The following is a 23,923-nucleotide window of genomic DNA, read 5'->3' on the forward strand; positions in this document are numbered from 1 at the left end:
GTACATTCTGCTGAGCTCCTAGTTCATAAGTTGATGCGGCTGAGACAATTAAGGCTGCAGCACTGTCCGGGTCCAACGTAGAATGGCAAGTATAAACTGGCACATCAGGGCACAAGTGTCTGTCCCATACCTGGTTTCTCTTATGTGGCACATGTGCTGTACTCACTGATACGGAGCGTACGGCGCCTTGCTCTCTGGTAGTCACCAGGCACACTGCGCCTCTTTCACTCAAGTCCCAGCTGGTGAAGGCGGGAGTAACTGAATGCAGGCCTGTGCAGTATCGGTGCTCTAGGGACGGAGCACTCCTCTCAGCCTGCTGCACGCAGCCTGTCCATGCCAAAACTGTATGCAGACATGTGTGCTTCCTCTTAGCCTCGCCTCCTGCCTCTAGGTCACCTGGTCTGTCTGCTGTAGTTCGTTGCAGCGCCAGCGGTTTGGGTGCGGAGCGCACTGCCTGCCTTGCTGCTTGCACGCTGACGGCGGGGCCCTCTATGCAGCTTCACCCGCTTCCCTCAGCTTTCGGCCAGGTTCCCTGAATAAAAACACACCCCTCTTCCTGGGTCATGGGGCCTGTCTGGTCCCGTATTCCTTCCCTGGGAAACAGGGGACGCAGCCTCGACAGTTCCGGACCCGGCACAGCACAGGTACCCGCAGCCCAGTCTTCCTCCTTACACTCTCCCCTCTCTTTTAGATCGCCATTCCACGGTCGAGATCCTTCATCAGACTTTCACACTCTTCCATTTCTCTCACCATATGCTGCCAAATAAACTGGTCTTGATCATAATGAGTGGAAGGTATTCCAGCTGACGTCCGCTCAGTACGGCGCAGTTCAGGCTGTGCGGTAGAGTCAGGTTGGGTTTTGGAGGACGTGATTATGTCCGAGCTCAACAGAGCAGCCATCTCTAGAGTTTCAGGCAAATGTACTTCTCTTGGACTGGCGGGCGGAAAACTATCCATTTCAGAGAACGAGGCAAGTGATTCTTCCTCATCCCAATCGGGAACCATGGGAGTGAGTGTTTCAGGGACACTTGGCACTTTCTTCCCTCCTTCGGGATCTTGGGACAGGCAGGAACACAACATACTTCGGTAGACTATTCGGTTAGGTGCCCCTTCTTCCCCAGCACCAACCTTAGTCTCCCAGGCACTGTTCAAAGAGGTGACTTTTCTTTTCTCCCATTTTAAGAAGGGTTCACAAGTTAGCTCAGGTGAGGAAGGGGTTATGTCATTATTCTTTCATCTTCTGAATGTGATGGAGCATTTCCTTAAAAAAAAATGCTTTTCTGGAAATATGCAGACTTTTTCCTGTACCACTGCTTGAAGAAAGTTTCTTCCAAAAACTGACCGTAGGTTTGGTTGTTGAATTTTATTTAATCTTCAACCCTAAAAAGTCCAACTAGCTCATCGTAATAATAATACCAAACCCATAGCAGTACCACACCTCCATCTTTTCAGGTGCCTGAGCCAAAGTGGAGGTCTGTGCCACTGGCCCATGCACCTTATCCATCAAAAGTCACTCTCATTTTTATCTGTCCTTTAGTATCTTTGAAAAATGTGTCTTCAGATATTTCTTGACCCAGTCTTGATGTTTCAACTGCTGTGTCTTGTTCAGAGGTGGTTGGGTTTCAGGCTTCCTTACCCTGCCCATGTCTCTGAGCACTAAACACCTTGTACTTCTGGACACTCTGGGGAGGCTGCACTTCTGGTATATGGTCCCTTCATATTTGATTCTTCTCAGATCTTTGGCAATTAATGTGCATCTTTTTTTCTCAACACTAGTGTTGAGCATTCCAATCCCGCAAATATCAGGTATCGGCCTATATTCGCGGTATCGGAATTCCGATACCGAGTACCAATATTTTTACAATATCGAATACCGGAATCTGAAGTTCCCATAATGCAATGAGCCAGTTGTGTTAGCCATGTTAACTAATGCATGGCTGTGATTGGCTGCTGAAATGATGTCATCATTATGCGCGGTCTGTGCGGGCCTGCCGGTGGTTGTGTGTGTGCAGGCATCGTCCGATGGGATTTCAAGTCCCATCGGCTATGCCTGCTACAATGACAGTGATTGACACATTAGCCAATGATGGGACAGTAGTAGTCCCATCATCCGGCTAATGTGTTGAATGTAAAAAAAAAATACATACTGCATACATACTACATATATACTACATTCATACAACATACATTCATACAACATACATACTTCATATATACTACATTCATACAACATGCATACATACTACATTCATACAGCATGCATACATAATACATACATACTACATATATACTACATTCATACAACATACATTCATACTACATATACTACATTCATACAACATACATACTACATACATACTACATATATACAACATTCATACTACATATATACAACATTCATACTACATTCATACTACATACATACTACATACATACTACATACATACTACATTCATGCAACATTCATGCAACATACATACATACTACATATATAATACATACATATATACATACAACATGCTTCATACAATGTATTCATACAATGCATTCATACAATACATTCAGTACATATAACAGAGTACATACCATCACTTGTCACTTTGATCCCCGAAGCCAGTGTCCTCTCACTGTAAAAAATATTAAAATAACAAACAAGCAATATACTCCCTGATCCGCAGAAATCCACGAGTGTCTGACGACTATCACCTGCAGTGCATCACTGAGAGGTTACTATAGTTCACCAGTCTCACTTTATGGCAAAAGCTGCGTGGGAACATTCTCACACAGCAATGCCAAAAGTGAGACTAGGGACTATTTTTTTTACAGTGGGGAGGAATACAGTGCGGAAGGATACCTACCTCCCGTCATTGTAGTCCAGGTGCCCCTAGAGAGCGGTCGCATCAGCTGATGCTGCAGTTCTCCACGGGAGATCGTCGTGGGACACTAGTGGATTTCTGCGGATCAGGGAGTATATCGCTTGTTTGTTGTTTTAATATTTTTTACAGATGACACTGGCTTCGGGGATCAAAGTGACAAGTGATGATGAGCATGTACTCTGTTATATGTACTGTGTGTCTATATGTATGTATTGAATGTATTGTATGTAGTATGTATGTTGTATGTCTGTAGTATGTATGTAGTATGTTGTATGTATGTTGTATGAATGTAGTATATATGTAGTATGTATGTTGTATGAATGTAGTATGTTGTATGAATGTAGTATGTATGAATGTAGTATGTATGTTGTATGAATGTAGTATATATGTTGTATGTATGTTGTTTTTTTTTTTTTATATTCAACCCATTAGTCGGATGATGGGACTACTACTGTCCCATCATTGGCTAATGTGTCAATCACTGTCATTGTAGCAGGCATAGCCCGATGGGACTTGTAGAGGCCCGTACAGACCCCGCCCGCACACAGACACGCACAGTGTCCACCCACGCGCCGCCCAAACTCTTTCCCCCCCCCCCTCCCGAACTGGATGTGCAAGTAAAGAAAGGGTTTATTTTCATTACAATATTTCTGCCCCATTGACTTGCATCGGTTTCCGTTATCGGAATCGGCGATACCCGATACTTTTTGGGTATCGGTCCGATCCGATACTTCACGATATCGGATGGTATCGCTCAACACTACTAAACACGTTTCTTGTGACCCTGTTGACTATTTGCAACAAAACTCTTGATGGTTCTGTGATCACACCCCAATGTCATAGCAATTTCAAGGGTGCCACAGACTCCCTCATTACACAAATACACCACCTGATAATGCTTCAAACTAATAAGCATTCAATTTTATACACCCTAGAGTTGGAAAACATGAATAAAAATGATATGGTGAAAATACTCAACTCCCTGTTTAGTCTGAGAGGCCATAAAAAGCTATTGCTCCACAAATTGCTAAAAAAAAAACCTGTCCATGGTAGAAAAGTGTTAGCACACGCAGTGCATCCTAAACTGGTTAGAATTCCAACGTGGACCTCGTAATGGATAAATGGATACACGGGGCAAAGTTCTGTTGGGATACTGTCACGCTGTGAATGACTTTGGTAAGGAAGCAGGGTGTTGTGAATTCCCTTGCTCGAAGTTCTGAGCCGAAGCTCCCTCTGGTGGTTACTGAGAGTAGTGGAGCTGGTCAGGTGGATGGAAGTTCTCCACCTGATGACAATAATTGGGAACCTGGGATTACTGGCTCGGAGCATATAATTGAGCTGGCTGCTCTTGGAGGTTGCTGGTGATTTCCTCCGTGTGCATTTGGAGTTCATTTGTCCCCTGCCTGATCTGCATGGCTCAGCTAAGTGATTGTGTTGCTAATCCTTTGCATCTAATCTGGTTGTGTCTTTTTTTTGCTTTCTGTTTTGCTGCTAGGGTTCAGCGTGCTCCCTGCTGGGGACAACGCTGGGCCCTGCTTCATATGTTGCAGCTTGTTCAGTCCCCTGTTATGCTAGTATCTTTTTGCTTTGCTGCCAGTTTATACCAGAGTGCTGATCTAGCGTGTGACCTCAGGTTTTTTGTATATCAGAAGTGTTGGACTTTTTCAGGGTTTTGTGCGTGATTGCAGACAGTATCTTTTCTGTCCTGTTCTGTCTAGACAGCTTGGGCCCCACCGTTTGCTCAGTCTGTTTGTTTGTGTCTCATCTTGTCTCACCGACAGTATATGTTTGGGGGCTGTCTATTCCTTTGGGGATCTGCTCCAGGGCAGTTTAGATTTCATCTTTCTGTCTTTAGGCATAGTTAGTCCTCCGGCTGTGATAAAGCATCTAGGGCATCATAGGAATGCTCCACGGCTACTGCTAGTTGTGCAGATAGGATCAGGGGTCGGAAATCCGCTTAGTTACCAACCTCTCTGGTCTTCTAGTAGCTTAGCCTGTTCCTGCCATCCTCCTCGGTGACCCATTCATAACAGGGGGGCCTCAAAGTGTCCCTGGAACTGGGACCCTTACGATCTGTCACGCCACTCACTTGGAGGTGGGACCCTTCGCCCAACGTCACCACTTCCGGCGCTGCGACCGCACCAAGGGCCCCGTCAGGTGCGCATGCGCACCTCTCGTACTTAGTTCCATGGCTGCACAACGTTGCTAGTGCACATGTGCACTCTTCTTGGTTCTAGCTGCAGCCTTGCCCTCTCTCTGGTCCTGGAGGACCTGACCTGGAAGTCCTAGCACTCATGCCCTATATCAGGCTACCTCTTCCTATGGGAGGTGCCTGATTGTTGTGCTTCCTAGCTCGGTCTGCTTGGTCCTTGCCTGGCTGTGCACTGTATTTGGGTCCTTTGCCTTGCGCTCTGTTCCTGTACTCTGCCTGGTGCTTTGTTCCTGAACTCTGCCTTGTCGTGCTTCCAGCACATGCTCCATGCATACACTCTGCTTTGTGTTCTATCGTGCTTCATTGCACAAGCTCTGCCTCTACAATGTGCTCTCATACTCCCTTGCACACCCTCTGTCTAAACTTGCCCTCAGGCGTGCTCTCTGTGCACACTCTGTGTATCTCTGTACTCAGGGGTGCTCCTTGCACGTGCCCTGATTTGCTTGTCTGTGCACGCCATATGTGCTCTCGTGTACCCGCCTTGCACTATCCTGTATCTAGCGCACTCCTGTGTACTCGTCTTGTATTGTCCTGTACTCTCCATGCTTCCGTACACTCACCCTGTATTGTCCTATACCCTACATGTCCCTGTGTCCACGCTTTGCATGTTCCTGCAGACACACTCAATCCTGTTTCCTGTGAGCAGGCCACCTGGTGCCAGCAGTCGTGGTACCTTACCCCCTTGGGCTTGCCCCTGACACTCTCTGTATAAGGAGTGGTCCTCACTAGGTCAGCTCGCCTTGGGAGGGTTGATGCCACGACCCAGAGGGTCCACTCCAGGAGTCGTCACACTATCCCTGTCCCGATGGTACTCTTGAAGGTAGAGAGACCCGAGTCTCCGACCCTACTATTGTCATGAATGCAGCCTCAGACGCCTCCACGCCGATGGCGAGGGGCGGGCATCCCCCGGGGACGCAATATGGACCATCTATACCACAGAGGGGGACCCAGGCCTACCCAAACTCGGGAAGGGCAGCAACCGGGATTCTGTGGCAGCTGAGCATGTGGACAAGGACGCGTAGGACTTGATGACACTGCACAACTTCAGGTTTAAATAAAGTTTACTTAAAATAAAGTCACAGTACATAGACAAAACTAGGACACACGAGGTCATCAGAACACACGAGGTCATCAGGACACACGAGGTCATCCAGACGCAGACAGGACATCAGGGTCACCCACAGGACATTAGAGTCACCGGCAGACATCAGACGGGAGTCGTTTGGTTCCGGACGTCCAACACAACCTACAGGCACCACTGCAGTCATCCAGCTCCAGGCAGCGGTCATCAGGTTCCAGACTGCGGTCGTCAGGCTCCAGGCATCGGACCTAGGAAGGAACTCAAGCGTGATGGTACTAACACCGTAGGATTGCTGGGCCTGTATGGAGCTAGCACCGCATGATAGTCAGAGCACAGCATAATAGATGCTCAGCAGGAACACCGGTTGCAAGAGTCTCAGAGTCACTGGGTGCGGGGCTCCAAAAACAGAGCGATTCCAGGAACATAAAACAGCAGACAGTCCAGACATAGTCAGGTAAGGGATAGGTACAGGATCAAGGATTCAAGCCTGGATACACCGCCTCCAGGCCAGGGCAAATTTAGACGGGGTCAGGTACATGACAGGTACAGGATCAGGGATTCAGGCCCGGATATACCGCCTCCGGGGAAGGGAAAGTGAACAGGACAAAGCAGGAATCAAGGCAGGGAATTTGGTACCAAAACAGAGACAGACGAGGTCCAGGGATACAGACACGAGACACACATGGCAAAGTCCAGGAGCTTTGTGAGTAGCTCTGGCCCCGCCCATAGGGCAGGGTCCGCTTATAAAGGAGCTGCCCCTCAGCAATTCGCTGGGGACAGCATTTCAAGTACACACACTAACCCTGATAAAAGTAGGGGAGGTGTGGCCGCGCACACCCTAAGCGCACACAGAAACCATTGCAGCACAATCAGTGCAGGAACTGCAGCGTAGAGCACCTGGCAATGGCTGAAAGCCAAGACACATGTGGAAAGTCATGCACCAGCTGCAAATGACCTCGCAACCCGCGGACAGCTTCCATAGCGGCGACCAGGGACCGCACATGCGAATGGTCAAGCAGCAGAGCAAAGACCTAACACCACATGTGCAGCTACGTAGCAGAGCAGGGAACTGAGCAGGCTCCATACAGGTAAAAGCCAGCAGTATCCCAGCTCAATTAGGGGGAAAGGAGTAAGGTGTTAAAGCAAAAAACATGCATTGTCACGCCGACAACCCAAATACAAGCAGAACGGCGTGACAACTATGCTCCTATTAAACCCTGATCTGTCTCCTTCCTCACCCCATGAGGCATAGGGCAGAAATGAGTGGTAAACAAGACAGAAATGCAAAACAAGAATAATAGAAAATCTCTACTATGCAAGAGAATTAACCAAAAATAGGGATGAGGATAAGAACTTGGAGGAATAAACTAAATTGGAGCAGAGACCTGGAGATAAACATGAATGTACAACAGCAAACCACAGAACGCAATTACAACAACTCTACTCCAACCACTTGGCTTTAGCACACAGCACAGGAAGACTAATCTTTCACTAGCAGAGATAAGAAGGTCTGATCAGTTTTTATAGGTAATGACCAGATCAGAAGCAGCTGAAATGGAGCTGTATGTTTCTGACCAGCATAGCCTCCTTAGCACCAGAGAAAACTAAATCCATTTAAAATGGGACATAAATCGCAACATCTCTAAAGATGACCTGCCATTCATTACTCGACATGAACGTCTAATTCCAGGTCTTCCAGGGGGGCGTGACATCCTCGTAACACACTGGTCCTAGCAATAAAGTGGACATTACTTTTGATGTACTGTGTACCAGGGTATATAATTACTAGTGAAATATTTGAGTTTTGATGGCAATGCTTGTTAATAATGCAGGAAAGTCCTACTGATGTACTATATTACAGGGTTTCAATCTTCTTTATCTTATTTCAAAATATACACCATTTGAATTTTAGATTCTATTTGGCTTTTTTTTTATATATTTTATATAATTGTATTCTATTTGGCTTTTTAATCATTAGTGTTTTGTTGTTTTTTTCTTTTCAGAGGAGTGCATATTCACTGTGTCTCCAAAAACTGAAGACACCATTTACCTACAAACACCACACTGGGATTACGGGCTTCCAGATCACGTGTCTGTTTCATGGAATATAAATTTGCCTAAAAAACAATTTGGGAGGCTAAAATTTGGACAAGACATGATGGACATATCTTGTGAAGTGAATCACGCGTATGTCAAAATAAAAGAAGAGATCGGTGATGGGGCAGGCATAGCACGAAGAGAAGATGAACAACTACCAGGTGCATTGGAGATGTACTCTGCATTCTGGGTGAACATTTCCAACTGCAAACCATGGCCATCGACAAAGAAGCTTAAACTATCATGGTCTATTACCTTCAGCCAAGTATCCCCAGGTATGATAAAGCCACAAGATCAGGTGTGCTATTTGTAAAAGGGTTTGATGCATCATATTTGTGTCCCATCTTCATGCTGCGATCATAAAAAAAAAATTGACATAACTGCAACATTAAGAGGGTACAACCAGATGGTGGTCTAAAGGCAAATCCAAAAAGTCAAGGCAACACTTCCAATAATTCTGTGACAAGTAATAGCAAAATAGATACAATAATTTCCAAGTATAAGTAAAGACAATCTGTCACCAGTTTTTGCTACCTAATATGAGAACAATGTGACGTAGAGGAAACCCTGTATGAAGAGATGTGGAAAAAAGTTTTTAAAAATATTAAAATAAATATAAAAGTTCAAATCCCCCCTTTCACCCCATTCAAAATAAAACAATAGCAAAAACAAGCATACAGATATATGGTATCACCGTGTTCAGAATCACCCGATTAGCAATACAAAGAGAGAATTACTGTAACCCGATCGTTAAACGGCATAACTAGAAAAAAAAAGTCAAAACTCCAGAATTACCTTTTTTGGTCGCCACAACATTGCATTAAAATGCAATAACGGGCGATCAAAAGATTGTATCTGCACCAAAATGATATAATTAAAAATGTCAGCTCGGCATGCAAAAATAAGCTCTCATCCAACCCAAGATCCTGAAAAATGGAGACTCTACGGGTATCGGAAAATGGCACAATTTTATTTTATTTTTTTAACAAACTTTGGAATTTTTTTTCACCACTTAAATAAAAATGAACCTAGACATGTTTGGTGTCTATGAACTTGTAATGACCTGGAGAATCATAATGGCAGGTCAGTTTTACAATTTACTGAACATGCTTAAAAAAAAAAAAGCTCTGGGATTGCACTTTTTTTGCAATTCACAGCACTTGGATTTTTTTTCCTGTTTTCCAGTATACAATATGTTAAAACCAAGGGTGTCGTTCAAAAGTACAACTTATCTCACAGTAAACAAGCCCTCACAAAAAATAAAAAAAAGTTATGGCTCTGGGAAGAAGGGGAGCAAAAAATGAAAATGCAAAAATACCTCTGGTTGTTGAGGGGTTAATCAGAAGGAGATTAGTGCCAGAGCACTAGTAAACCTGCTGCCATGTAGTCCTCCATATTCATTAGCGATTTATAACCAATCCTTACCAATGATTAGCAGCTTTCTGCCTATGCATAGTGTAAACAGAAAGCTGTCAATTGGTGTTGTGAGAAGGGGTTATACAAGGCTCAGCATTCAGAGAATTTGTAGATCTACCGTAGATAAAACTGTGATTCTACCAAAACTGCTTTAATCATCCCAGTAAGTAACATATCACTGGAATCAGAGTCTGTGCCTCTACATCATGCTGCTCTCAGATGGGGTAGTACAAACCTGGTGACAGATCATGCAGTCCAATATACAGGCATCTTGTTAAATAGCAGGAGGAGTTGAGCATATTAACCCCTTAAGGACCAAGGGTATTTCCATTTTCGCGTTTCCATTTTTTTGCTCCCCTTCTTCCCACGGCCATAACTTTTTTTTTTATTTTTTTGTCAATATGGCCGTAGGAGGGCTTGTTTTTTGCAGCACAAGTTGTACTTTTGAATGGCATCATTGATTTTTTTTTTTTTTTTTTCATATCGTGTACTGTAAAATGGGGAAACAAATTCCAAATGCGGTGAAATTGCAAAAAATGTGCAATTCCACAACTGTTGTTTTGGAATTTTTTTTTCACCATGTTCACCAAATGCTAAAACTGACTTGTCATTATGATTCTTCAGGTCATTACGAGTTCATAGACACCAAACACATCTAGGTTCTTTTTTATCTAAGTGGTGAAAAAAAATTCCAAAACTTTGCTAAAAAAAAAAATTGCGCCATATCCCGAGACCCGTAGTGACTCCATTTTTCGTGATCTCTGGTTGGGAGAGGGCTTATTTTTTGTGTGCCAGGCTGATGTTTTTAATGATAACATTTTGGTGCACATATGATCTTAAGTTGAGTGCCTACTTTATTATATTTCTATGAACTCGTAATGACTTGGAGAATCATAATGGCAGGTCAGTTTTAGCATTTAGTGAACCTAGCAAAAAAAGCCAAACAAAAAACAAGTGTGGGATTTTCACCGCAGTTGGAATTTTTTTCTCGTTTTCTAGTATACGACATTGTAAAACCAATAGAGTCATTCAAAAGTACAACTAGTCCAGCAAAAAATAAGCCCTCAAATGGCCATAATGACGGAAAACCACCAAGGTTACTTGCCGGTTTTTCCGGAACCTATGACAGCACACCTGAGAGGGGATTCCGCACCGCCAGGACAGGAACCTGCCGAAATATCAGGGGCGGTACCTCTTCCCTCTTCAGTTGGTTGCAGAGTATGAAAGGTTAGTCACATATTAATCCAACACCACATTGTAAAAACACCCAACTATCGTGCACACCCATACGGTGAAAAAGAGGGGGGGGAATATACGGGTGCTGTCATGGGTTCCGGAGAGACCGGCTACCGGTAAGTAACCTTGGTGGTTTTCCCTTCACCCATGACAGCACACCTGAGAGACTTTTGGAGAATTCGACACACCTTAGGGAGGGACCACTGCTTGCAGCAGCCCTTCTACCAAAGGTTGTCAGCTAAGGAGGATAGATTCAACCTATAGTGCTTAAAGAATGTTGATGTTGAGGCCCAGGTAGCGGCCTTACAAATTTGGTCAATTGATACCTCCACTTTCTCTGCCCAGTAGGTAGCCACTGCTCTGGTGGAATGAGCCTTGATGCCATCAGGCATTGGAGCACCACTAGCTGAGTATGCTATACTAATGGATTCCCTAATCCATCTATCAATGGTCCCCTTGGACACTCCATAATCCTTCCTGGCCCCCTTAAAGGCTATAAATAAGGATTGGGACCTACTCCCCTGGCTAGTTTCAGACACACATTCACGTCCAGATTATGGAATTTCTATTCCCCTGGGTTTTTTGGGTTTTCATAAAAAGAGGGAAGGACAATTTCCTGACTCTGATGAAAATCTGACACTACTTTGGGTAGATAAGTGGGGTCTGTCTTTAATACAATCCTATCCTGATATACCTGCATGTAAGGTGGATTTATGGAGAGGGCCTGCAAATCACTCACTCTATAAGCTGATGTAAGGGCTACTAATATAATCGTTTTCAGGGTAAAGTACTTTAGGTAACTGTTGAATGGGTTCAAACGGTTCCTATGTGAGAGCCTCTAAAACTAAATTTAGATCCCACGGGGAAATTTTTGGCATTGCGATAGGTCTGGACCTATGGCAAGATTTTATGAACCTTGCTACCCATCTATTTGCTGCCAGATTGCAGTTGTACAATGCCCCTAATGTTGATACATGAACCTTAAAGGGAATCTGTCACCCTTTTTTTTTCGGCTTGCAGCTGCCGGCATAGACATCGGGGGCTTATCAACAGCATTCTGTAATGCTGTAGATAAGCCTCCAATGCAACCTGAACAATAAGAAAAACACGATATATTATACTCACCAGGGTGGGCAGTCCGGTCTGGTGGGAGTTGCGGTCCGGTCCAATGCCTCCCTTCTTCATGCGATGACGTCCTCTTCTCCGGTCCTGTAATGGCTGTGGCGCAAGCGCACTGCTCTGCCCTGTTGAGGGCAGAGCAGAATTCTGCAGTGTGCAGGCGCCGGACCACTCCCGACACCTGCGCGCTGCGGGACTCTGCTCTGCCCTCAACAGGGCAGAGCAGTGCGCTTGCGCCACAGCCATTACAGGACGGGAGAAGAGGACGTCATCGCATGAAGAAGGGAGGCATCGGACCGGACCGCAACGCCCACCGGACCGCCCACCCTGGTGAGTATAATATAACGTGTTTTTCTTATCTTTCAGGTTACATCGGAGGCTTATCTACAGCATTACAGAATGCTGTGGATAAGCCCCCGATGTCTATGCCGGCAGCCGCAAGCCGAAAAAAAGGGTGACAGATTCCCTTTAAAGGTGTTTACAGCCAGACCCAATTGTAAACCTGATTGTAGAAAGATTGGACCAATCGGGGGTTCTTGATCTAACTGTTTTCCTAAGAATTGTAGGAATGTATTCCAAGTTATGCCATAGATTCTAGTAATTATGGGTTTTCTACTTTTTAACAAAGTAGAAACTTGCACCGGAGAGAATCCTTTACTACTCCGAAGTGACCTCTCAAATTCCACGCTGCAAGATGGAAACCTTTCACTTGTGCATGGAATATTGGACCCTGACTGAGCAGGTCCAGGATCTCTGGCAGGATCCATGGCTCTGATGGTGACATTATCCACAGCAGGGAAAACCAAGGTCTTTTTGGCCAGAATGGGGCAATCAAAATTACTCTTGCCTGCTCCCTTCTGTCTTTCCTCACTACTGTCGGAATCAGTCACTGGAGGGAATGCATAGGCCATCTTGAAATCCCTAGGAATATGCAGGGAGTCTACCGCAAATGGTCTTTCTCTTGGGTTTAATGAGCAAAACTTCTTTACTTGCCTGTTGCTCTTGTTGACAAACAAAAATATATTTCTGGTTTTCCCCAACTTTGTTTTTTAAGGCCCATTCCCCCTGTTTTAGTTTGTTGTGACCCAAGAAATCCACTTAAGTGTTTTCTGCCCCCTTTATGTGTAGTGCTGTCAGGAACAGAAAATGTTGTTCGACTATGAGAAAAATGCTGTTGGTTGCTTCCATCAGGGGCTGCGATGTTGTCCCCCCTGGTGGTTGATGTATGCTACTGTGGCCCTGTTGTCTGACATAATACGAACTTTGTGGCCTTGGAGGAGTTTAATAAAGTGTTCCAGTGATTCGCTCACTGCCCAAAGTTCTTTTAGGTTAGATGACAAACCTTGTTCCCGAAGAGTCCAGGACCACTGGATTACCTGGCCTCTTAGGTGCGCCCCCCACCCCATGGAACTTGTATCTGTCAGGATCACATCGCTTACTGTTGTTTCCCAAGGTATTCCTTATGTTAAGTTTATCCTGTTTGACCACCGAGGAGATTCTGACCCCTAAGGAAACTTCCATCTTTTCTTCTAAATGCCCTCTTAGCCGTTTATGTGCTGATAGGATCTCCCACTGCAGATGTTGTGTGTGGAACTGCGCCCACTTGACTGATGGGATACAGGACGTCAGGGTCCCTAACAGGGACATTGCGTTTCTCATGGTCATATGAGGTTGTGCTATAGCTGCTGAGGTCATTATCCGTTTTTTTTTTTCCACTTTCTAATGTTGAGTGCTCGGACCTTGTCATTAACCGGAAATGTTCGCTTCTTCCTTTTCTGTAATCCCCCAAACATAACATCTTCCAGGGACTTAGCTAAATTTTCTTCCTTCAGCCCCATTGTTACCCTAATGGCTTTAAGGAGACCATCTGTGTCTTCTATAGGAAAACATTGTTTACCTCTCGTGTCACTGTCTGAGGAAGAGTAAGAAGCGGATTCAGCCTGTATTCGACCCATAGACGAGACCGAAGAAGAGTCCGAATTAGATGGAGAATCTTCAAACTTCCGCTTCTCTTTTTTTAGTAGGGTTTTAAAGGAGCCCTCTACTTTTGACCTAATAGTCGCCCTAATGGTACTGTAGCTGCAAAACTTGGGGTTTCCTCTGCGATAGTTCTCTGGATGCAGTTGGAACATGGGTCCTTCTGCCAATCCCTTGCTAGGGGAATTATACACAGGGCACAGACTGTTTTTCTTCTTTGACCTCACTGTTTTAGGCCTTTCCTATAGATACAAGCAGACAGTAGGGGCCTATTAATCACATAGCTAACATTCATGTAGATCACTCACCACCCACTGAAAGCCAAGGGTACCGGACTCAGAGGCTGTGTAAGAACACGTAACGCGTCATCCCTGGACACCGAGGAGTCCCCAGATTTGTGGTCGAGTCAACTGCTTGCTTTGGGCACTTGAACGACCATCACCTTTGCGGTCCTGTTGATGCGCTGTAGACTGAGCTGGAGGTTGTGGCGGTGGTCAAAGCGACTGCCGCTGTTCTGACTCTGTTGTGAGCAATCTCCTTCTGAGGCATCCTCCTTAATATAGGCCGCCTCATCCAGGTGAGCTGGGCCCCTCCCCCTGCAACCACCGGCCAGACTGTGTCCAAGGAGAAAAAAGCTGGCTGGTATCACGCTGGGCGCCATCTTTCTGGTGCCTCCCTGAGGTCAGCAGGCACGCTCACAATACATTGCGGTGCCCGTGACTTCAGCGGCACCGGAAGTTGACCCCCGTCACCTGGAAGTTGTCCCAGCCGCTCCCACGATGAATCCCAGGGAGCTGGCTCAGGCGGCGCAGGAGGGCGGCGGCGCGGCGGATTTTCTCAAGGGGCTCCTGCAGCTGCCGCCCGCACGAACACAGAGCCCCAGGGGGACCCGTGGACTGTGCTTCCGGACACCCGATGGCCGGCGCTACAGGTATAAGAACCTGTTCTTCCTGGGACGGGCCCGGGACCTTCATCCATGACTGGCACCGCCATCCTTATGGCATTCCCATCAAGAACAGGAACCCAACTGAAGAGGGGAGAGGTACCGCCCCTTATATTTCGGCAGGTTTCTGTCCTGGCGGGGTGGCTCCCTCTCTCAGGTGTGCTGTCATGGGTGGAGGGAAAAATAAAGTTATGGCTCTGGGAAGGAGGTAAGCGAAAAACAAAAACTTAAAGCCAAGAAAAGCTCCGGGGGTTAAGGGGTTAAAGTAAACTATTTTTTTTTAAGTGTTTTGCAGATTATTTTATTTGCTATATAATGTGCAAAAAGGGGAAAGTTGTTTGAAAGTACAGTAACAAGTAACATTTAAAATTGTACATTAAAATGCAAATATATTAAGTGATATCTATCATATATTGTTAGACCATAATGTAATTTCTATAATTAAAAAATGGAATCCTTGTATATATTTTTATTTTTTATCTCTACAGTTTTAAAAATCATACTGATTGCAGCCTCTTCAGCGGTTGCTGTAGTTTTGGCAGTAATTGCGATAATTTGCTGCATCAAAAAGAAGTAAGTATGTTTAATGTATGTATATTTTTTTTTTTTTGTATGCTGTCAGATGAGCATGAAAAGTTACAAAATATTCCGGAATCTGCACACTTGTTAGTGTAAATCTGATATGTTAAATATTGTGTGGTGCTACTAATGTTGGATGATATGTCGCATATACAGTATGTAATGCTTAATTAGGAAAGCTTTATCAGAAGTGCTACAAGAAAGTACCAATTCATCTACAACTCTTATTTGTTAATTCTGAAATAGGATAGGGAATTCCACTTATAATTTTATCAAATTTTGATAAATCTCCATTTGTAACTGAAAAGATGAGTAGCGAGCAGTGGTGGTAATCCTCCACATCCGCACACATCCCTATCTCTTATTAGCAAGGGAGAACCCCACTATCATTCCTACCTCCTAAAATCTTGATATAGGGGCAAGTAAAGTATTCTAGTTTCCTTGCCTGTGACTTTATTACGTTTGGCATGTGTTTTACTGTTTTCCGATAATCTACTGTAAGTAGAAAAAAATTCTGCCATAGATTTTGGTGCAAATCTGCAGTAAAATCTCTCATAAAAATCTATGGCATTTATACAACATAATTATCATGCTACAGTCGGCACCTGCCTCTAACAACCGAGATCACAGCTAGCTACAAATGCTGCTGTTAAATCATTTAAATGCCGCAATCGGTGTCAATGTCGGTGTGGGAGTGCATTCTGGTGCCCATTAGCCCCTCTCTGGCCGGATCGCATGATGCCAATGAGTTGCTATAGCAGTAGGGTGCCCACCTATTCTTTATGTACTCTAATAAAGCTCAGCCTCTGGATGAGGTTCAAAAAGAGATTAATTTTGCTATATACTGCAGTACTTGTTTTTTATTTTTTATTCTCGTCCCATTCTTAAAGTGAAAAAATTCAATATTTTTTAATGCAAAAATAGAGTAAAATAATACATAATTTTGCTTTATCCCATACAGTATACACTGAATAGAGAAAAAAATAAAAACTGCAACATTTCTGTTTCTTTTACTTCACACTCTGTCCCATCCGCAAGAAATAAATATCAAAACATTGTATGTAATCTTGTATTGCTGAAAATTATACCAATAGACATGATATCTCGTCACACAATGTAAACTCTCACAGCCCCATCAACACACAAATATACAGCCAGCACCGGCCGGGACTGAATTCCCCTGGCACCATTCGGCATTCACCCATAGGGGTGGCGCCAGACTGAAGTCACTGCACATAGAGAACATTGACACTAACCGCACCCCCAGCACTGACTGACAGCGGCTTAGCATTAGGGCCTGCTGTCAGTTAGTACTAGGGGTGCGATTACAGCCGGCTCTCTATACACAGAGTGGTGACTGAACCCGCGCTGACATTACCCCCATGACTGAATGACGAACGCTGCCCAGGGAAAATTAATTTATTACAGGCAGCGGGGCTCTAAATGCGGGCGCCGGGCAGGTTCAAAATGCTATTTAACTGCAAATTAACCCCACATCTGCATGTTAATGAAATTTTTTCATTCCCTTTAACCCCTTCACAACCAATGACACCACATAGGCATCATGAAAACTGGTGCCAATCTGACCAGTGACACCTATGTGGCGTCATGACTTTAAAGCCCCCCTGCGGGTCGGGTGACCTAGGTCACTGAAAGGTCACCCGACTCGCAGATACAGGGGGCTTTGTACTTCACCACGGGGGGCGTGGCTTCGCCCCCACATGGCTACGATCACTCTGATTGGCTGTTAAAAGTGAAACGGCCAATCAGAGCGATAGTAATATTTCATCAATGAAAATTGATGAAATATTACAATCCAGCCATGTCCGACACTGCTGTAGCATCGGACATGACTGGTGACACCGATCCGACCCCCACCAGTTAACGGGGGCGATCTGCCCCCCGCCACTGAATGACAGCGGTCATGTGCCGCCGCTGTCATCTGCCCCCCGCCTTCCCTCCGCTCCCCCGACTTCCGATCGCCCCCCTTCCCACCCTCCCGGTACTCACCGAGTGCCGCTATGGCTCCCGGTGTCCCGCGGTCCCGGACCATGGGCTCCGCCATATTGGAAAATGGCGGGCGCATGCGCAGTGCGCCCGCCGGCTGCAATTTCCTTTCATTCATTTTGATCACTGTGATGAACTCTCACAGTGATCAAAATAGAATGAAAAGTAAATAAGCCCCCATTTATCACCCCCATAGGCAGGAACAACTAATAAAATAAAGAAGTTATTTTTATTTTTCCATTAGGGTTGGGGTTGGAACGAGGGTTAGGGTTGGAACGAGGGTTAGGGTTGGAACGAGGGTTAGGGTTGGAACGAGGGTTAGGGTTGGAACGAGGGTTAGGGTTGGAACGAGGGTTAGGGTTGGAACGAGGGTTAGGGTTGGAACGAGGGTTAGGGTTGGAACGAGGGTTAGGGTTGGAACGAGGGTTAGGGTTGGAACGAGGGTTAGGGTTGGAACGAGGGTTAGGGGTGTGTTGGGGTTAGGGTTATGGTTAGGGTTGGGATTAGGGTTAGGGGTGTGTTGGGGTTAGGGTTATGGTTAGGGTTGGGATTAGGGTTAGAGATGTGTTGGGGTTAGGGCTGTGGTTAGGGGTGTATTGGGGTTAGGGTTGAAGTTAGAATTGAGTGGTTTCCACTGTTTAGGCACATCAGCGGGTCTCCAAACGCGACATGGTGCAACCATTGATTCCAGCCAATTTTGCGTTCAAAAAGTCAAACGGTGCTCCTTCCCTTCCAAGCCCCGACGTGTGCCCAAACAGTGGTTTACCCCAACATATGGGGTATCGGCGTACTCAGGAAAAATTGCACAAAAACTTTGGAGGTCTAATTTCTCCTCGTACCCTTGGGATAATAAAAAATTGGGGGCTATAAAATTATTTTTGTGGAAAAAAATTTTTTTTTCATTTTCACGTCTCTGCGTTATAAACTTCTGTGAAGCACTTGGGGGTTCAAAGTGCTCACCAGGCATCTAGATAAGTTCCTTGGGGGGTCTAATTTCCAAAATGGGGTCACTTGTGGGGGGTTTCTATTGTGTAGGCACATCAGGGGCTCTGCAAACGCAACGACAACCGCAGACCATTCCATCAAAGTCTGCATTTCAAAATGTCACTACTTCCATTCTGAGCCCTTGCGTGTGCCCAAACAATGGTTCCCCCCATATATGGGGTACCAGCATACTCAGGACAAACTGGACAACAACTTTTGGGGTCCAATTTATCCTGGTACCCTTGTGAAAATAAAATTGCTGGCTAAAAATCATATTTTTGAGGAAAAAAAATTATTTCTTATTTTCACGGCTCTGCGTTATAAACTTCTTGAAGAACTTGGGGGTTCAAGATGCTCACCACACATCTAGATAAGTTCCTTGGGGGGTCTAGTTTCCAAAATGGGGTCACTTGTGGGGGGTTCCACAGTTTAGGTACATCAGGGGCTCTGCAAATGTAACATGATGCCCGCAGACCACTCCATCAAAGTCAGCATTTCATAATGTCACTACTTCCCTTCCGAGCACCGACGTGTACCCAAACAGTGGTCCCCACCCACATATGGGGTATCAGCGTACTCAGGACAAACTGGACAACAACTTTTGTGGTCCAATTTATCCTGGTACCCTTGTGAAAATAAAAAATTGCGCACTAAAAAATAATTTTTTGAGGGAAAAAAATTTTTTATTTTCATGGCTCTGCGTTATAAACTTTTGTGAAGCACTTGGGGGTTCAAAGTGCTCACTATGCATCTAGATAAGTTCCTTAGGGGGTCTAGTTTCCAAAATGGGGTCATTTGTGGGGGAGCTCCAATGTTTAGGTACACAGGGGCTCTCCAAACTCGACATGGTGTTTGCTAACGATTAGAAGTAATTTGCATTTCAAAAAGTCAAATGATGCTCCTTCCCTTCTGAGCCCTGCCGTGTGCCCAAACAGTGGTTTCCCCCCACATTTGGGGTACCAGCGTACTCAGGACAAACGGAACAACAACTTTTGTGGTCCAATTTCTCCTGTTAGCCTTGTGAAAATTAAAAAATAGCATGCTAAAAAATGATTTTTGAGGAAAAAAAAATATTTTTTATTTTCATGGCTCTGCGTTATAAACTTTTGTGAAGCACTTGGGGGTTCAAAGTGCTCACTACACATCTAGATAAGTTCCATAAGGGGTCTAGTTTCCAAAATGGGGTCACTTGTGGGGGAGCTCCAATGTTTAGGTGCACAGTGGCTCTCCAAACGCGACATGGTGTCCGATAACGATTGGAGCTAATTTTCCATTCAAAAAGTCAAATGGTGCGCTTTCCCTTCTGGACCCTGCCGTACGCCCAAACAGTGGTTTATGACCACATATGAGTTATCGGTGTACTCAGGAGAAATTGCCCAACAAATTTTAGGATCCATTTTATCCTGTTGCCATGTGAAAATGAAGAAACAGGCTAAAAGAAAATTTTTGTGAAGAAAAAAAGTACTTTTTTGTTTTTTACAGATCAATTTGTGAAGCACCTGGGGGTTCAAAGTGATCATTATGCATCTAGATAAGTTCCTTGGGGGGTCTAGTTTCCAAAATGGGGTCACTTGTGGGGGAGCTCCAATGTTTAGGCACACAGGGGCTCTCCAAACGCGACATGGCAACTGCTAAATATTCCAGCATATTTTTCATTCGAAAAGTCAAATGGCGCTCCTTCCCTTCTGAGCCCTGCCGTGCGCCCAAACAGTGGTTTATGACCATATATGAGGTATCGGTGTACTCAGGAGAAATTGCCCAACAAATTCTATGATCCATTTTATCCTGTTGCCCATGTGAAAATGAAAAAATTGATGCTTAAAGAAAATTTTTGTTGGAAAAATTAAAATGTCCATTTTTTCTTTCCACGTTGCTTTAGTTCCTGTGAAACACCTGAAGGGTTAATAATCTTTTTGTATGTAGTTTTGAGTAGCTTGAGGGGTGCAGTTTTTAGAATGTTGTCACTTTTGGGTATTTTCTGCCATATAGACCCCTCAAAGTGACTTCAAATGTGAGGTAGTCCCTAAAAAAAAATGGTTTTGTAAATTTTGTTAAAAATGAGAAATCGCTGGTCAACTTTTAACCCTTATAACTTCCTAACAAAAAAATATTTTGTTTCCAAAATTGTGCTGATGTAAAGTAGACATGTGGGAAATGTTATTTAGTAACTATTTTGTGTCATATAACTCTCTGGTTTAACAGAATAAAAATTCTAAATTTGAAAATTGTGAAATTTTCGCCAAATTTCTGTTTTTTTCACAAATAAACGCAAAAATTATCGACCTAAATTTACCACTAACATGAAGCCTAATATGCCACGAAAAAACATTCTCAGAATCACTAGGATCCGTTGAAGCGTTCCTGAGTTGTTATCTCATAAAGGGACACTGGTCAAAATTGCAAAAAATGGCCTTGTCATTAAGGTCAAAATAGGCTTGGTCATGAAGGGGTTAAAAAGTACCTGTCACCAGGTCAAAAGAGGCCATGTTTATTCCCGCTTGTCCCGAGTATTTTGTGCTTCTACTTTTTTGTTTAAATCCTTGTTCGAGAGATATGTGCCTTATTATTTGGTTACATCTTTGTGGTCTTTACCAAGGGGGCTCAGTATGTAGTTTAGTTTGAAATGTATTTTGGTGTTAATAGACCCCAATTTAAGTGCCTCCCCAACCATATTCCTGTTTGTGAATCCTGGATTTAGCCTATATTAAATAGTGCACATGTAAACTGAAAGGGTCTCTAAAGAGATTAGTTATAGGCTCACACTAAATAATGCTAGTACCATTGTCGGTCCTAATCAAAAGTCTAGGCTTTGTGATGTTGGGATGTATATTAATAATCTTTGAAGAGCACCTGTCACCGGGTCAAAAGCGGACAATTTTTGCCCTTATTTTATTCCCGCTGTTTCCCTGTGTATGCTGGGTTTTTTTGTATTTTTTTTTTTAATTATGAATCCGCTATATGGTGAGATTTGGGCCTATTCATTTAGCACTAATTTTTATGGTCTTTACCATGGGGGCTTGGTTCGAGGAGACTCTGGGGACGTGTCTTTTAGGTTACACGGTGTTGTTATCCTATGAGCCATGCACCTATTTCTGGAACCATACGGTTGATTTTAAAGAAGAAAACAAAAACAAAGCACAATGGTGCATCATAAATAAAATAAAGAGCTAAAATGATCTACTTTGTAAAGATCCTTTAGCCATTATTTTATTGTATCCTCACATAGATTCAATTTAGGTAGAAATATCATAATTCATGAAAACCAAAGTATTTTAAAATTTGATCATGGATTATTATTATTTTTTTTTTTTTTTTTTTAAAGGAAAAAGAAAATTGAAACTCCTGTTGGTATATACAACTCCAAGGTGAACACAGAAGCTCCTCGACGCCAAGCCATTTTCAAGAAGGGAAGAAAGACTAACGAGTCCCATATCTATGCAGTCATTGATGATACAATGGTCTATGGCCACCTCTTACAAGAAACCACTGGCACGGACGCAGAGGTTGATGTGTATCGACCATTTGAGGGCCCCATGGGTGATGCACCTCCTGTTCCCCCAATCACTTTCCCTAATGGAAGCACCAAAGAAGAAATAAAGGATGGAAGTTTGACTGGAGATATAATGGATAAACCCCTTGCTCTTTCAATGAAGGATAATGAGATTTACGTATTCTCTCAATCAATTTCAAGGCAGCCGGTAGAAAATGAGGATACTAGTTTACCCTATATAGATGATTCAAGAAGTGGCTCTACAGCTATTTAATGGGTCCAAAAAAAGACAACTGTTATTTATTTGATATCATTTGACTCAGACGAGTCAATCCACAGGAGATGTACATTATATATGGAGAGCACCCTGTAGCAGACAAATGACTCCTATGGACAGCACGGTGCTACAGTCATTGCAAAACAGTCCACTAAGAAATGTGAATAATGTACGACTCTAAAGCTACCAGGCACCACGAACAGTGGTTTAAGCCGTACGGAGCAAGACATTGTATATTTTTGTTTTTAATTTATAAAATAGTGAAATATCTAAAGGTGTTGTCTTTTAGTTCAGCTCCATTTACTGTAATAGGGCTGGGCTTCACTACCAGACACAACCGTAGAACAGATGTTGCACTGTTGTTTTTTTTTTTTTTGTTTTTTTTAAGAAAGCAACCATGTTTTACTAATCCCCCCCTTTAATATCTAAAATGAATTGGTTTTAATGTGATATTCCATATAATAGGCAAATGAACAATTTATGGCACAAGTCAGGTTTTCAATTGGACTACTCATTTTTCAGCTGAAGAAAAAAAATTGAAATCCTGAATAAACATCTAGTACTCAACATGACATGGTAAACTGAAAAGAATATTCATAAGTTAAGGCAAGATTCACACGATGGGCTGACCATTTTGACATCCATTATAATGCTGTGTAAAAGACCTGAGAGCAATTCTCCTCTTATGTTCTCCCTTTTGTAGCTCCTGAGTGGTTTCTGCTCCGCATCTTCTTAGCATTTTTTTGTTCAAGAATTACCGTATTTTGACTGAATCTTTGTAAGAGAGTCAATGACCTACGGTAAATTGAGCTCGTTGAAGTGTGACATGTTTACATGTACATGTAAATTATCTTCCTAAAATGTAAAAATACATTTTCCAATATGCTTTCGTGTATCATTATGCTTGGTTCCTCCACTACGTCCACAGTTAATGGGCTCGTGTATTGATAAGTCGCACATAAGTAAAAATCCGTCACGGGAGCATGGTGGCCTATTGAAATCTCACGATTGACAGCACATCACTATACTCAACTGCAATCGCCTTAACTTTTCACGTGTATTGTTAATATTTTATGTTTAGTTTTTTATTGTTATTAAATGCAAAATTTAATGCAACTTTTTAAATAGTGTTCATTAAAAATTTCCCACCAATTTTTTGCTGCAGAGTGTATGTAAATCCTTCATCAAGCTAACTGGTCTGCAAAATCTGGCACGCATCTGTGGCGCCCCTGAGGGTTCAGTCGCCACAGAGGTACTGCACCTCCTCCTGAGGTGTAGGATCCCACTTCCCAGGTAAGATGGTAACACCTGACCAGATTCCAGCACCTACATCCAGCACAGACACCTTAGAACAGCAGAGCACCCTTTATGGCAGCTGCTTTTATTCATGAAGGGTGGTGGGTGGAGCTTAGATTACACTAGAGGGGAAAGCTGACAGGAAGTTAGTCAGAAGATCCCCGGAGGGGGATGGAGAGAGGACGTGTTTGCAGCAGCTCCCTGTGAGCTGGAGCTGTTAGCATGGAAAGAGGAAGAAAGAAGGATCAGTTGTTCAGAAGGAAGATGGATAAGAATGGAACATGAGGAGGAGAGAGACTTTGGACTACGGCTAGTGTAGAGCCCTTTCCTAAG

The 23,923-nt window shown here is 43.8% G+C and overlaps 1 protein-coding gene across 1 annotated transcript in view; it reads left to right on the forward strand.

Annotated features, from left to right (window-relative positions):
- Window positions 1–23,446, forward strand: part of CDCP1 (CUB domain containing protein 1) — a 124,836-nt gene extending 101,390 nt beyond the window's left edge. Inside the window, exons 7-9 of the mRNA XM_073550074.1 lie at window positions 8,173–8,541; window positions 15,446–15,530; window positions 21,850–23,446. Coding sequence (XP_073406175.1) covers window positions 8,173–8,541; window positions 15,446–15,530; window positions 21,850–22,291 — 896 coding nt within the window. The 3' untranslated portion in view covers window positions 22,292–23,446. The remainder of the gene's footprint in view (window positions 1–8,172; window positions 8,542–15,445; window positions 15,531–21,849) is intronic.
- The last annotated feature ends 477 nt before the right edge of the window (window positions 23,447–23,923 follow it).

Source organism: Dendrobates tinctorius, unplaced genomic scaffold (genome assembly GCF_039654945.1).
Source record: "Dendrobates tinctorius isolate UK_male_01 unplaced genomic scaffold, ASM3965494v1 ptg000162l, whole genome shotgun sequence".
NCBI lineage: Eukaryota > Metazoa > Chordata > Amphibia > Anura > Dendrobatidae > Dendrobates > Dendrobates tinctorius.